This window comes from Kryptolebias marmoratus, linkage group LG8, assembly GCF_001649575.2.
Source record: "Kryptolebias marmoratus isolate JLee-2015 linkage group LG8, ASM164957v2, whole genome shotgun sequence".
NCBI classification, from domain to species: domain Eukaryota; kingdom Metazoa; phylum Chordata; class Actinopteri; order Cyprinodontiformes; family Rivulidae; genus Kryptolebias; species Kryptolebias marmoratus.
The window spans coordinates 17,718,306-17,733,770 of record NC_051437.1 but is presented as its reverse complement, the minus strand read 5'-3'; the positions used below and the strand labels follow the sequence as shown (position 1 = coordinate 17,733,770).

Below are 15,465 nucleotides of genomic sequence, written 5' to 3'. Positions count from 1 at the left end.
AAGTGACATTATGGGGGAGACTTCTCAGCACTTAAAGAGATTGGGATGTAGAGAGCGGCGAGTTAGAGGACAAGTTCATTTCCTGATACTCGAGATTCATAGACAAAACACTGCACAGGCTTAAAATGAAAACATAAAGCCCCCTCCCTCTCTCTATTAGGCTGATAGCGTCTTGCCCTCCACTCTCTTTGAGGCATCAAAGTCAATGAAATGAACTGCCACATGCTGCAAGGCCCACATAATGTTTTTTGATCATCAAGCCACACATCTTTATATTTCCCATTCCAACCCCCTACCTCCCTTACTCAAGTTCCTCAAACAACCTTGCCTCTTCTTTTTCTGTGTCCCTTTGGGCTGGGCGTCTTATCTCTGAGAGAATCTGGTGCTTTTGTTGTGCACCTCCGAAGTGTAAATGGGTTGATCCACTTGTTTTGTGTTGAGTGATAGAATTCCATACCTGAGGGTACTGGTTTGGTGGGAGTTGCTTGGGAATAAAGTCACCAGTTATTGTTCTTCCTGGGTGTGTAATCACCGCCTTCAACAAGGGAAGAAAAGAAGGAGATGGGGCAGAAATGAGGGCTTGGGGTGGGGGCAGGGAACAAGGTGGAAGGAAATTTGAACAGGCAGAAGAGAAAAAAAAAACAATGTGCAGCCAAGGACAGGTGGAAAGAGGCAGGGAGCTATGTACATGTTCCAGTGTGCTGCCTTCTCTGGTAAAGAATGTCACCTTGTCCGCTTTGTTTCCTTGTTTTCTCACTTCGTCTGTTGCTGAAAAACACCAATGTGCAAACAGCATATATCCTTCCCCTTTGTGCAAAAGGCCAAGCCCCTGCTCCTGTGCTGGATCACTGTCTTTAATCAGATAAACAAAGCTGTGCCCTTGTTCCCCCTCGCAGCATTCCAACAGTCCATCCATCTCTGACTCAGACGTCGCCTACAGCTATCAATATTCAGACTCGTCTCCTCAGGACAAAAAAAAAAAAACGTGATCATCTTACTGGCCTGACTGGCTGTAAACCAAGAAAGGAGCATTCATTACAAAAGCAAAATACATAAAAAGATAAGACATCTGAGAGAGAAAAAGACAGACAGCGTGGAATTTAAAAGAAAGCAGCGCAGGAACAGGGGTGAAACAGGAAATCTGCTGTTAGGCTGTTTGTTTTGGGGTGTAATACCTGTAAAGACGTGATATCTAAAATGGTTTTATGGTCACAGTTGGCCAGCAGCACATAAGTGTAATGAAGGGCATGTTAATTATTTTGTTTGTTAGTTTGTCCTAAAGCTGGCGTTAGGTGTGGAAACTAATACTTTGCAGAAATGTTCAAATATTGTTCAAAACCTAAATAAACCTTGTAGACTTGAGATAATATTATTAACTAAAAAAATCTCCAAGACTGCTTATTGCCCGACTTTTATTTTGAAAAATAGCTATGTATGAGCATTATTTGGGAACTTCAGGTTAAAAATATCTTCTTGTTTGCTCGTTGGCAATTTTTAGGACTTAAAATATATTGCAGTAAATCTCTGATGAAGTCTTTATTCAATACTCTTACTTAAAACTTTATTAATGATAAAATTACTCTAACTATACAGAATTTAAGAAAGCATTCATGATGGAATAATATAACAAAGAAGAAGCACAAAATCCCAGAGACTCAGAATTTGTCGAGTCACTGGCTGCAGTAGTGAATTTCCACCTTTTCTGGGGTGTAGAGGAAAGAGGAGAAGGAGGACATTCTTTATCAGGCAGGCAGATAGAAGCTTAAACTAAAAACTGACTCTCAAACAGTCAGTCTGTTTTGTTTTTATCTTTAAACTGGACATGTTAGAAACTCCTGATGATGTAAGTGTAAATTTTTATGTATCTCTGGTGCATTATATAGGAGGAATGTACACACTCTGGAGTCTGTGCCCTGGGGTGATTTGAGAAAAAAACAGAAGTGAGACACACAGGCTGAAAGAAACAAAAGTGCCTATATGTAGAAACTGTACGAAAAGCATGAAGACTGCGAGGAGTTTTGTGAAATCTTTTAAAAAATTTAAACAGCTCAAAGGTTAGTGTGTGACATCATCACACTGTAAGATGAACATTGCATGATAAATTGTCAGAAATCATGAAATTTAAGAGATGTTCAGTCATGTAAAACCCAATTTTCTGTGACCCGTTTAAATGTTGAATGATTTTTCTGTTATGAAGTATGCCTGAGCTATAGATCTCCAAATAAGAAACTGTTGTGTATGTGGAAATTTTTCCATTTTTTTGCAAATATCATTTATAATGTCCTGCTGCCAAATATTATAATATACTACTCCAGATCAAGTTGTATGTTTTGATGTATTTTTTCAATGGGGTTTTCTAATGCGTCTTTTAAAAGATTTTTGTGTAAACATTGAGGTGAAACGTTTTCTGTAAGTTCTGTAAGCCGATGTTGGCAGGGTTAGTGCTGAAGGTTAATTTTGAAGGGCGAGCCGATGGTCCAACATGGGTAACTAAACCCAGGGCTGTGTTTGTTTTTGTGCTGTCATTGTGGCCGTCTCTGTGCGAACACTGCAATAACACTGCATGCCTCGTCTCCAGCTCCTGCCAGTGTTGAGCAGTGCAGCGATGTTTTCTCTGCGCTCTCATCAACCCTGCCTGTCGCCTACCATTAACCCTGGCAGCTATTTGTCTGTCATTATTGACCTCAAAAAGGCACAAACACTTATCGTCACCCTGCACACACAAACACACACATGCATGCTCAGGTTGCACACTTACAAAGCCTTGTACCGCACATTTATTTTGTGCCCGTGTTATACTTCAAACTTAATTACACAGTATTTCTTATCACTCAAGGTCCTCTGGAGATAAATATACCTTTGGAAAGTAATTATTCAGAAATGTATTCAGACAGTCTATTAATCTGGTCATAAACGGGTTGGTGCAAGTTGTAAAATAAAACCCTGCATGCATCACCATTATAAGTACTGTTGTTGATTTAAGGAGGAATCTACCACAAGTGCTAAGACAGCTATTGGAGAGGAAATTAAAACAAATTATTTCCCTGGCTTACTTGTACTCTGCCATTACTCCTATTAAAGGCTCAGTATACAACAAAAAAAATAGTGTACAACAAAACATTTAGAGGAATTTGACTCTGTATGTCTGTTTGAAGCTGAAGTATGTACACTGTGTGCCCACGGACAAACAGAAAGCTCAGTCAGGATCTGCGTGCATGTATGTGCATGTCGGTGTATCTGTGTCACTCTTCACAAGCCTAAACCCACATGAAACAAAAGTTTGCTCGCTGGTCATTTAGAAGGCAGCAGGAGATTTATTTGAAGGATTAAAGAAGTGTACATCTGCCGTTGTAATTCGAGCACAAGTATTAGTTCTTGCGTGTATTTATTATTATTTTTTTGACAATTCTGGACACTAAATTCTGCACTGGAGGAAGTAGGGGAATATAAGATTATAAGATAAGATTATTTTTGCTGCATTCCATTTCATTATTTTTGCATTACCCCTCCCCCCCAGAGCCCATTTTTCTTCTCTACCCAGTCAGCTCCCCTGTCTACCAAGAAGACAGACTGGTAATTAAATCCTCCCAGTCTTGATTTGGCTACTTAGGAGAGATCAAGGTAGGATCTTTTGGGGGAACTTTTTAAAGCCTGCCACTGTCATATTATCTCACTGGTGTGTCATTACCACCTCATCTAAGCTTGTCATTAAGCACAATGTTCCCCTTTGGGAAAGAAGAAAACATTTACTCTGCCTTAGAGGAAAATTATATCTCATCTGAATGTGGCTGTTTTTGAAGAGGAAATGCAGTGTGAACGCTGAATGACTTTGCTGAAATTGGTTGAAAAATTAATTGTTAACTGATCTAAACAAATTAAAACAAGCAGCAAGAAGCCAGGATAAACAGAATAGTAACTAAAAGCTAAAATCAGCAAAACAGTAGCTAACATTAGCGAAACAATAGCTAAAAGCCAAAATGCTGCTAAACCATAGCTAAAAACTACAAATTGTAGCTACAAACAAAAAAATGGATAAACAATAGCTAAAAGCTAAAATCATACTAACTAACTAAATGCAGCAAAAATGTGTCTAAAAGCTAAAAGTAGCATAATAAGTATGCTGAGGTAGATTTAAAAAACAATATTTTTGAAGAAATTAAAGAAGTCTCAATGTATTTTTATAGGAAAAATATTTGCAAATAAAATTATTTAAAACTACAAAGGTTATAAATACTAAAAGTCATAGCACCCTATTCTTGAATGAACTGAACATTTGGATATATGAAGGGTCAAATTAGCACAAAGTATGCAGAAGTAGTTTGACTGCAATAAACATACTGAAGAAACTATTACCAGGAAAACAGTAGTGTGAACACCGAATCAGCATTCATACAATGATTATGTTGCATAGGAAAATATGAGTTAATGTGTTTGGGAGCGGGTAATTGACTCACTTTTGTTTGCACTTTGAAAAAAATGTAAACGAAGGATGTGAGTCATGTGATTTCTTTATTTGTAGATCTCTTGTTGAAAGCTATTTCAACCCTGCATAACTTCAGGATGCTGGCATAGTTTTAGTTTAGCCACAGAACATATCACCGAACATGTTTCAGCTTGTACTGCATTACAGGAAATTAGTGAAATAGCTGTTCTTCAGTTGTTTTAGATAAACTAAAATACTTGCAATTTACCTGCAATGTATGAAGCCCATTGGAAGAAAGGAACACACAGAAAGACTAGATATTCCAAAAGCAAACCAGATTTTTCATTCAAATGAAGCTATCTTGTTGTATCTCACAGCTTGTATATTCTAAAGAGTTTTGAGTGGGAATAAAGGCTATGACAAAATGCAAAACTCTGCTAAAGTTTTAAACGTCAACCACTTTAAATGAGCACTCGTGACCTCTTCATCCAAAATAGGCAAGCTCACATCCTGCATGAAAGATAAAGACGCACAATCCTTTTATGCAAAAATGCAAACTTTGGAGTAATAAAACAAGTTTCAGCTTTCCTCTGCATATCCTCCCATTAAAACACAAGCAGCTCCAAACAGCTAATCAGACAGATTTTTATCTCCTTTGAATGCATATATTAACCTTCACAAGGAACTTTATACAGACAGTGGGCAATATGCATTCTTTCAAGTAATGCTAAGCCTTTAATTAATAATCATTTTCAGGGTATAAAATAGGAACTTGCAGAGACGGCTTCCAGGAGGTCAGCAGCACACCCTTGTGGTTTTGCCAGTATGTGTGTGTGTGTGTGTGTGTGTGTGTGTGTGTGTGTGTACATGTGTTTGTCTGTTGTGTTCTCAAAATGTCTGAAGAACCACTGGACAGATTTGTAGCAGACTCTCAGAAAGTAATCATTGTGTGTACATCTACAACTAATTAACTTTTAGATTCAACCTGGTTTAAAATGTGTACCACAGCTAATCATCCTCAGCAAACACAGAAACGGCTATAGCACAGTCAATTTTACAGATATTAAGCTACAAGTTGGTGTGAAAGTATCTGAGAGTCATCCCCAAAACAACCCCAAGAGCTAACAGATAAAGGCTAACACATAATGTCATTTACAAGGTTTGACCAAAACTGCTGTGACTCTGTTCCTTCTCGTAATAAGAGGATCTTAACTATAAACTCTGGCATGAAAGGCGGCAGGCGAGTTGCATTCCTTCCAGGAATGTTAGACTTTCAATTTTGTAATTTTTTGACATGAAGGTGGTAAACTTCCCCCTGTGGGCTTTGTTGAATTCAGTGTTTTCTTTCAGGGCCTTTGACTCACTGATGGTCAATCTGATTACTGAGTTCACAATTCATCTCTCGGAGAAGTCAGGGGCTGTGTCTGGAAGAGAGATTCTATTTCTGTGAAAGTGTGTATGTGAGTGTATGTGTGGATAGGTGGGATGATTAGAGGTAAATTAAATGACCTTGTCTGTGACAGCTAAAGCCAGAAAGAGATCTGAATCAGGGAGATGTAGCCTTTCATTCAGAGAGGTCATTGGGAAAAAAAGAGCATTGTGTGAGTGTATTGTGTATGTGTGTACTTTTCCTGCTTGAGTGCATGCATTTGTCTGCAGTGTGCAGTAATCAGCTAATCTTTGAACATGAGGACTATTTCCCATGTGCATTTGTGTGATGATTGCCCTCATGGTCATGTGACAGGGAGACGAACGTTAGCTGTAGGGCTGAAGACTGGAAGGCAAACCTGAATAGAAAAGGCTGAATTTTTCAATCTCTTTTCCATTTTTTTGTCCACACGTGTGCTGCCTTCCACAGCAGAAAGAAATTGGCTGTTCCTCTAGACATAAGCACAGCTGTGTAGAGCACAAAATTCACTCATCATCACAATGACAAGGACAAAATCAGACTGGAGAATTGAGACAGAGAAGGAATCAGAGCAACGGAAATGTACAAAAAGACATATAAAGTATCAGGTTATGAATAGCACAAAAATTTTACAATGGAATTATAATAATAGGAGATTTAAAAAACAAACAAACCTATTTTCTTTACCTGGCATGAGTTAGTCAGTATGTAGGTAGAAAGTATCTGACATTGTCAGAATGAAAGCAGAGATGTGCCGGTGGTGTTTCTGATGTAAAGATCTGTGTGAGTTTGAAGCAAAAAAAGGAGGTTTGATGAGAAGTAATGACTCAGAGTTCTCTCAATAATGTATACATAAGCCCGGGGCAGGTTTTCTCAGGATTCAGACGCAGCAGTTACTCTGAAATCCCTCTGTGCTAGAAAAAACCTCAGGTCGATGAAATAAATTATGAATGCTGTGCAGTAAATCACCAAAACTAAAGCTTGGCACTAAACTGGAAGACGTTAAAAATATTTCTAAGTTGTCATTTCAATACATTAATCTATATCAAGTACTGTGCATTAAATCTTATCAGCACATCTGTTGGTGATCTTCCAACATCAAATATATCAGTGCTGAGGATAAAATGAGTGATGAGTGATGAGTCTCTTCCCCTCACAGACTGAGTGGAGAACAGGTGCCTGCATCGCAGCCTTGCAGAAAGGCAAGCTGGCAGGCTGACTGTTGCTTCCATCGCCAACAACCCTGGCACATCTGCGTCTGTCCGACCTGACTGGTGCCAACTACCCTGCTCCCATTGTTCTCTCCTGAATGCACACAGTGCCCATGGGAGAGAAGGCTGAGCGGAGTCTGGCACAACATGCACAGCCTGTTAGATAATCTAAAGACATGAAAAGATTCTCTTAGCCTAGATTCCAGACACAGCTTTTTGTCTTGCAGTTCTGCTAAGGAAAACACTCTTTTGTTTTGTTTTCATATTCAGTTTTACTCGTATTAGCTTTTCTAAAGTACATTCACTGAGGTGAACAAAGTCTTGCCTTATAACCATACTGTATACTTATTATATTCAAGCATGAAATTACTTTTTTTGGCTACTTCCAAATAGAAAATCAATTAAGCTAAAACTTCTTAAGCATCACTGATTAGTTGAGAGGCTGATTGTTCACTAATTAAAAATGTTTTCAAGTCTTTTTATCTCCTATTTATTTATTTAATTTATTTTTTGCATTTTGTATCATTTTCTGGTTGAACGCACACTAAAAACTGCTTGTTTAAAAACAACCCAACGTGTAAGCCAGTGCAGGGTCCAATTTGGACTTAACCAACTAGTTTTAACTCGGCAGGGTTGAGTTATCAGAATGACCCAATATAGTCTGCTGGGTGAACGTTTTTGCTAAAAAAAAATGGATTACAATGACAAATTTGTTGAATTAGGACAACAAAAAGGTGAGTGAAAAAGACTTACCCAAAATTTGGGTTATTAGATAATTAGAACTTGGGTTGGTGAAGACAAGTTGTACCAACTAATGTGAGTTTAGGAACCCAAACTCAATGTCAGGTGCAGACTTAAGTTATTAATAAAACCAACCAGATTAAACATTTTCTTACAAGTTCTTTTAACCATCTTTACCTTTACTACTTGCATCCTAAAGCAGAGATCCAGTCAGGTCTAATTTGGTCAGCTTCTAGCTTAAAATGGTGGACTGTGAAGAATTCCAGGGCTCATCTTGACTCAACCATCCGGTTAAACCTTTTGACCCAATATTATATCAAACCAAGTCAGCCTACAACCCAAAAGCTTTAACCCAACAACTGAATTATAATAATCCACCAGTTTTTAGTGTGTATACAAGCACAGGCACAGAAAGTATTGTTTACTTATCTTTTATGTTATCTACATTTTTTTAAACCCAGATTCAAAGTTGGGGAATTGAATGTGTCACATAAAAAAAGAGAACTCTAATATATTTTTTGTCTATTCGTGTTTCTACACATATTCCCCAACTGGAGGTGGGAAAGCAGCCAATAGCAGATTTATCAGGGCCAAGCAGGCTGGCAAATGATTCCAAATGGGAGAATACAGAATCAGTCGTTCCTCGCGTTTGATCTCTCATCCCCATGCGCTCTAATTTTCTCCTCTAATCTGTCTGTGCTGATGCAGTTTTCCTTTTAACTATGGGAACCTTATTTCCCACAATCAAACAGCAAGTTTTGTCTTTGTAACTGTTACATCTTGACATGTGAAGAACGCTGTCAGCAGCAGGTTTGTTTGTTTGTTCATTATGTAAGAGTTGCATACGCACAGACATGCACTTCCAGGCCTTCACTGGCAAACACAATTTAGATGTAAACCCAAAATTTCATCAGGGCTGAAAACTTAGTGGTTCCTGCAAAGTGACAATCATAAAAATCAACGCAAACATCTCACTTAAATTGATGTTTTTTAAGTTAAATAATAATAATAATAATAATAATAATATAACAAACAGCAGTCCTTGAAGAAATGCACATCACCCACCACCTAACGTGCCAAAGGTTAAAACAAAATTACATACAATCTCGGATGAGCCCTAACTACTACCACACTGAATTTTAGTTTAATATCAGTAAAACTGACTGAATTATAGCCTTTTTTGTGTTTTGTAAGATTAATTGGCTGTGGAGTCCATCTTAAATCAATTGAACTCCAAATGTTAATCGGTATATTATATCCAGTGATTATTTTCTCAGAATTGCAATAAAATATGTTCAGCAGTTCATGACATATTTTGATAATAGTCAGACAAATAAAAACACACAGACAATTACATGATTGCCCACCTTTTATGACAGCGGGCAATAAAAAAAGACCTAAAACAACATTTCTTCATTGATCAAACATCTATTAACAGACTTGTGCATCACTGACTACAAGCAATAAAATCAAAAAGAGTTGATTCACCTGAGGACTTGTTGAAGCTAAGATTATATATTTTTGTCCCTTTAGATAATATAAACAAAACTCTATAAACATTTACCCTCCTTCATCTGCAGGAGGACATTAAGGACCAGGACACTCTGGGTTGGGTAACCATTGGAAGGAGAGTCAAGTAATTATTCAAAATAAAATGGAATAATCAGTAAATTTACTACCATTGTCAAATTAGCACTGTTATGACCCATTGGCTCAAATGGATTTACACAATGAGCAGCAAACAAACAGGCGGAGTTACAAAAATAAACTTCATTAGCTAAAAATAAAGACTAGAGGGAAACCAAACTGCACCCTGTAGCCGAGGGAGATACACCTCTCTCAAGGTGAAGGGTGTGGCCCACTTAAACAGGCTGCTCACACCTACAAATGGTTGCAGTAATTGCAGGTGAGGCTCCTACCTAAAAGACCATAACTGAACACTCCCATAACAAACACGGAAAGAGGTTTATTGCACTATGTGCTTGTTTTTTGCTGCTGTTTCGCAAACATTGTTTTACAAATAATATGGTTTTGTTGTTTTTATTCTTATGCAGGGTTTTTTAATAAATAAATAAATAAATAATTACTCTTCATAGAGAGCCATCTGAAAACACTTACTTCCACCCCGCACAAACAATGTAAAAATAAATTGTGTTGGTCACACAGTCTGTCTGCCGCACCACACAGCTTTTTGTTTGATTTACTGTATAAGAAATTCCCTGAAGAGAGATTAAATTAATGGGCTAATTATACACTGCAGCCAAAGTATGATTTATCAGACTGACAAACACACACACACATGCCTCCGTAAACGCATACTTGTCCCTGATGGGACAGACTCTGTTTTTGCTCAGAGAGTGTCTGCTCCTCTCGCTTCTGTCTGGTCCCCAGCTTCTTTCACTTCCTCAGACTCCCGTTCCTCCTCCTGCTGCTGCTGTAGAGCCGTGTTCTGTTCTCCAGTCAGCCAGTCTCTCTGTCTGCCTGCCAGACTCTGCCTGACCCACTGCCAGTAGCGGTCTCTGTGCTCAAGTGCAGACTCGCTGGGGAGCTGCAAACATCACTGCTGTGCACATTCGGCTAACAAAGTGTCACTTCTTTCACGCTCGTGCATACAGAGCCCAACGCAGGCCATGCATCAAGACTCGGCAGAGTGTTGTGATGAATGTATTCTAGCAGCGCAGTATTAGTCCTGTTTTTAGTGTTGCAGCCCCAGAGAACAAGCTGTCATCATCATTCATGGAGGTAGAAGTAGAGGACAGACTAGCTGAAGGACTCCTTGTCATCATGAAATGCAGCCTCTGCACGTTTATGCCGCTGATAATTGTGTGCATAAATTTAAATTGATTTCTTTTGTGTCTGATTGTGGTTTTTAGACATCCACACATGTGTTTGGATCTGAATATTTCTGGTTTGCTTAGTGGAGGAAGCTTAACATGTCCAACTCGAGGTACTAATGAAGTCCCTTTCACCTCTAGGCCTACAGATGCGCAGCAGAAGGCAGCAGCTGAGGCAGCTTTTTTTCACTTCGCTTCGACAGTCGATCCCTCTCCATCCCATTCCTCCCACACGCTCTAATCCAAACTTTAGAGACTTCATCTGGTAACATCACATTTGTCCATGCAGCAGTCACATTATGCTGTCTGATTAACTTCAGTTGACGTTAAGGCTTGATGAAATTGCAGAGGTGTCAAGTAACACTCGCTTGTGAAAGTCTGGAGGCAGGTGGAAATGTGTTGCAGTGGGAAGCAGAGCGAGGGACGGCAAGTAACGAAGCAGAAGAAGAGCTTAGAGCAATCCCAAAAAGGGAGTGCAGCAAAGCTTTAAGTCTCATAGGAATTTAAAAGCCAGTTGCGGATATTAAGAGGCTTAATCTAAGAGCTTGCTGAGGCTGAGTTTTTGCTATGTGGGCTCCATCACTATCATCCTTGACAGAGGTTAGAGAAGAGACTAAGGGGGATAAGGAGGACAAGAAGGCAGATGGGAACAATAATAAGCAAAATGGAGATGAGTATCATTAAGACAGCATCATATGTTTGTTTGTTTGTTTTTACACTAGAATTAAATGTCGGCTTAGTTCTGTGTTTTCTCTCTGTGTGCGGACACAAAAACAATACAGGGGACACAATCAAACGCAGGGAGCATGGGATTTGAACGAGTAGCATACCGTAATTAGACACAACTTGGAGATCCAACTGTGGTGCAGAAGTTACAATGACTTAAAGTGACACATGTTGAGATGAAACTCATTATCATCAAGCTGCAGATGTCTCCCAGGAGACGGGAGGGGAAAACCGAGCAGGTGGAGAACATGAGTGTGCTATTCTTTTCTTCTGCGTGATAGTCCTTCTTCGGTTGACAAGAATGTTTTATTTTAGCATAATGAAACTCCTCAGGCTTGATTTGATTTCGACAAAATTCACCAAACCCCTCCGTATTGTATTTTTGTGTTGTGCACAGTCCATGGTGTCAAGAGAGAGGTTTAAACGACTCTAATGTTGCCTTTTTCTTGCTAATTAAAAATCACATCATGAAATAATCTGGGTTGCCTCAAAGTATTGCTCAGTTCAAAGAGAAATAATTGCTTTCGCAGTGCAGCAATGGCTCAGTGTGCCTTTTTTGGTCCATCTGAGTGTATGAGGAAGCAATACGACACAGTAGCAACTGTTTTTTCCATCTCATGGTTTTGTTTTCAGGCTTTCTTATGTGAATGCTGATTCAGCTGATTCAGCATTCACACTATTGTTTTTATTTTCCATACAATCTTTGGACTCTTAACTACTTAAGCACACATTCAGCTATTTCAGCCATTCAAATATCAAAACATCCAGCTCGTTTAGGACAGTACTTGTATACTTTTTGAATTATTTGACTTTAGTTACATTTTTTCTCATTGAAATGAATATAGAGCTCCTCAAATGCTTGAAAAAACTTTGTGCTTATTAAAAGCCACTTCAGCATACTTGCTTCTTTCTTTTAGCTATTGTTTTTGTAATTTTCGGTTTTAGCTACAGTTCAACTGGTTTTAGTGTTTAGCTGTGGTTTGGCTAATTTTAGTATTTGCTAATTTCAGCTTTTAGCTTTTGTTTTGATTGTTTTCAGTAATTGGAGATCCTTCGGTTTCAGCTTCTTCAACAAAGTTTTGCAAAGTCATTCAGCACTCAGTACTGAGACTGCATTGTCACAGAAAATGCAAAATTTTTAATTTTTTTTTACAAAATAGTAGAAAACCTTAGTACTGAAACTGTTTTATTTGTGTTTTATGTATTGACAGAATAATTACATAAAATAAATGTCTTTGTGTCTCCACGTTCTTATGTCTAGGAGGCATTAATCGTGCCGGGGCGGCAGTGCCGACGTTCCTGCGGACCCCACCGGTGATCCAGCCTCACCTGGACATGAAGCCCTTCCTGCAGTTTCCCTTGGAAACTCCCCCTCCTCCCCACAGCATGAGCCTCTTCCACAACTTCAACACAGTGAGAGCTGACGCAGATAACACAAACACAAACAGACACAAGTACTGCAGTCAATTAGATACACCACTGCAGGAAAAAAAAGTCTCCTCAATTTATGCAACCCTTGTGCTGTGTTTAGATGGTTATGCAGCATAAAGCTTTCTCATGGAAGGGAAATACTGAGTGTGTGACATATAGTTTTGGTTAATGGTTAGCTATAAAGCATGTCCTTAAATATTTGTGTTTTATTGCTCCATTTATTACATGTATTAGAAAAAAAAACTGCATTCCCAGGCTGCAGTATTTCACGTGCATGCACTCTGTCCTGTTCGTTAAACCAGAGACCGATAATTAAAGAGCAGTTCTGAGGCTGCGCTTTTAGCTGGGCTCTTCAAACCCAACAGTTTGTTTGATGTGTTTATTTTAAGGTACCAGAGAGGGCTCTTCTTGCTCCTTCTTTCTAACATCATTTGGATTAGGCCGTGGAGACACTTCTCATCTCACCAGCTCAGCAGAATGTGGTGTCTGCTCTTTTAAATTCCAATTAACAACACATTTCCTCTCTGCAGTTTGAGAAATCGGTGAACTAGTATGAGCACAGTGTGGCTCAGCAGTGCTTCTGTGTGTCTTCTGGCTGCAATATGCAAAAGAGACAACATAGCAAACTGGTAATATCAGCTACATGCTTTGAATTTGCATGACTTTTTAAACAATTAAAAGCCTTGAAAAGCTGCATGCCGCTCACCTCCTTTCATGCCAGAGTTTTAAATGTGATATTGCAAGATTTCAGTTAGTGTTAATTAGAGCAGAGGGTCTGCAACCTTTACAACCAAAAAAAAACATTTCTGCTCCTTGTCTTCCTAGATAAAAGTCATCCAGAGCTGCAAAAACCTACTTGAAGTTCTAAATAAGGGTAACATGACTCATCAGATGTCTTAAAAAACACTATATCCAAAATTATAAAATAAAAAAGCTGTAATATAATGTTGACATTTAATGTAGTTTTACATGTTAGAACAAAGACAAGGACCAAACTCCTATTTATAAAATTTAAACACTGAACTGTTAGTTCATGTGAGTCTTGTCTGTATATTTGTATAAAACTAATAATAAATAATAATAAAGTGTTAGAGTAATTAGACTATTTTTGGGACAATAAACTGACTTATTTGTGCTAAAGGCAAAATCCCTCATTTACTTCAAGTTTGAAGTTTTTATCAAAGCTATATCTTACAATGACTTGCTACGTTTTTCTAAAATGCCTAATTTCAGTGGCTCGTGATATAATAGTTTATATGTGTGCAAAACTGCACATTCTGTGTTTTTCCCTTTAGTAGCTTGCTTCAAAAGTGTTTAAAAATGTTTACATTTTTGGAAAAAAACACACTGTGGCTGGAAGCTGGGATTGAAGAAGGCTAACAAGCTACAAGCGCAAACTGTCTGATACGCTTTTCAGCTTGTATCACTTTGATACAGATGTTTTAGTTACATATTTGCATAAATATGTGTTGTAATTATTATATAAATAATTATTTCTATATTTATTTTGGTCAAAGAGTCGCTGAAGGAGGGGAAAGGGGTTTGTAAGAGCCGCATGTCGCCCCAGAGCCACAGGTTGCAGACCCCTGAGTATATGTTGTAAATGACTCTCAGCTTTTACTACATCAAACGTTATTCAATTAGCTGTGGTGGCCATCATGAATTGGGTTGAGTCCAAAAAGTTAATAAGTTATAGATTTACATTCAATTATAACTTTCTGAGAGTTGTATATATATTATTTATATATACCACTCACAGTAAGTGTTGATGGTGATACTCAGCTATGACTTAGCTCAATACATGTAAAACTGGCTGAGTTATAGCCATTTTTTGTGTTTCCTGAAGGTCAAGCGGCTGTGGCAGCCATCACGATTTGGGTTGACTCCAAAAGTTAATGAGTTTTAGATTTACATCTAGTGATTACTTTCTGAGAGTTTCACTGAATTCTCTTCAGCCGTTTATGAGATATTTTGCCAGCAGACAGAGAGAGTTGTCTCCGAAGGTTAAGGTTATTGGCAAAGCTTTAAACACAGATCTTATCAGTTAGTACTTAAAGTATATGGTGGAGATGACTTTCAGCTACTACCACACCAATTTGTAACTTCAATATCTGTAAACTTCAGTTTGTTTGCTTACCTGTGGCAGCCATCTTAAATCAGGTTGACTCCAAATCTGTTGTTGTTGTATGTCCAATACTTACATTCTAAGAGTTTCATTAAATTTTCTTTAGTCGTTCATGAGATATTTTGCAAATAGACTATCAAATGAGCACACACACACTCACACACACACATACACGGACAGACATGGAGAAAACATAATGGCTCGCCTTTCACGACACTGACATGCTGGCAGTCAGTTTCTCCTTTAGCCTCTGTAAGCAGAGCTCCTTTAATCCCTCTTTTCTTTTTTCTGTCTTGCCGTCTCTGCAGTTGTCCCTCTGGGTCGCTCATTCCCTCTCCCTCATTTTCTAACCACTCTCTGCTCCCCATCCTCCTCTTCAGAGCATCAGCTCTGTCTGATGGACCACAGGGACTCTGGGATTGTTGATACGTTGCTGAGCGGAGAGGCAGGTGGTGTTTTTCAGGTCTACGGCCAGGAGATGGGGCCATAGGAAAGCCTTGGAGGACAGCCTGACCTTACAGCTTTATTCCTTACTAACACATACATGAATTAATTATTCTCATCTA

At 38.6% G+C, this 15,465-nt stretch overlaps 2 protein-coding genes across 4 annotated transcripts in view; one reads left to right on the top strand and one right to left on the bottom strand.

The window, feature by feature from the left end:
- The window catches only part of birc5b (baculoviral IAP repeat containing 5b), a 43,945-nt gene extending 34,312 nt beyond the window's left edge, over positions 1–9,633 (bottom strand). The window contains exon 1 of the mRNA XM_025009283.2: positions 9,272–9,633. Coding sequence (XP_024865051.1) covers positions 9,272–9,343 — 72 coding nt within the window. The 5' untranslated portion in view covers positions 9,344–9,633. The remainder of the gene's footprint in view (positions 1–9,271) is intronic.
- The window catches only part of znf385a (zinc finger protein 385A), a 66,769-nt gene that overhangs the window by 28,604 nt on the left and 22,700 nt on the right, over positions 1–15,465 (top strand). For all 3 annotated transcript variants that reach the window (XM_017430962.3, XM_037977000.1, XM_017430963.3), the window contains exon 2: positions 12,605–12,756. In XM_017430962.3, coding sequence (XP_017286451.1) covers positions 12,605–12,756 — 152 coding nt within the window. The remainder of the gene's footprint in view (positions 1–12,604; positions 12,757–15,465) is intronic.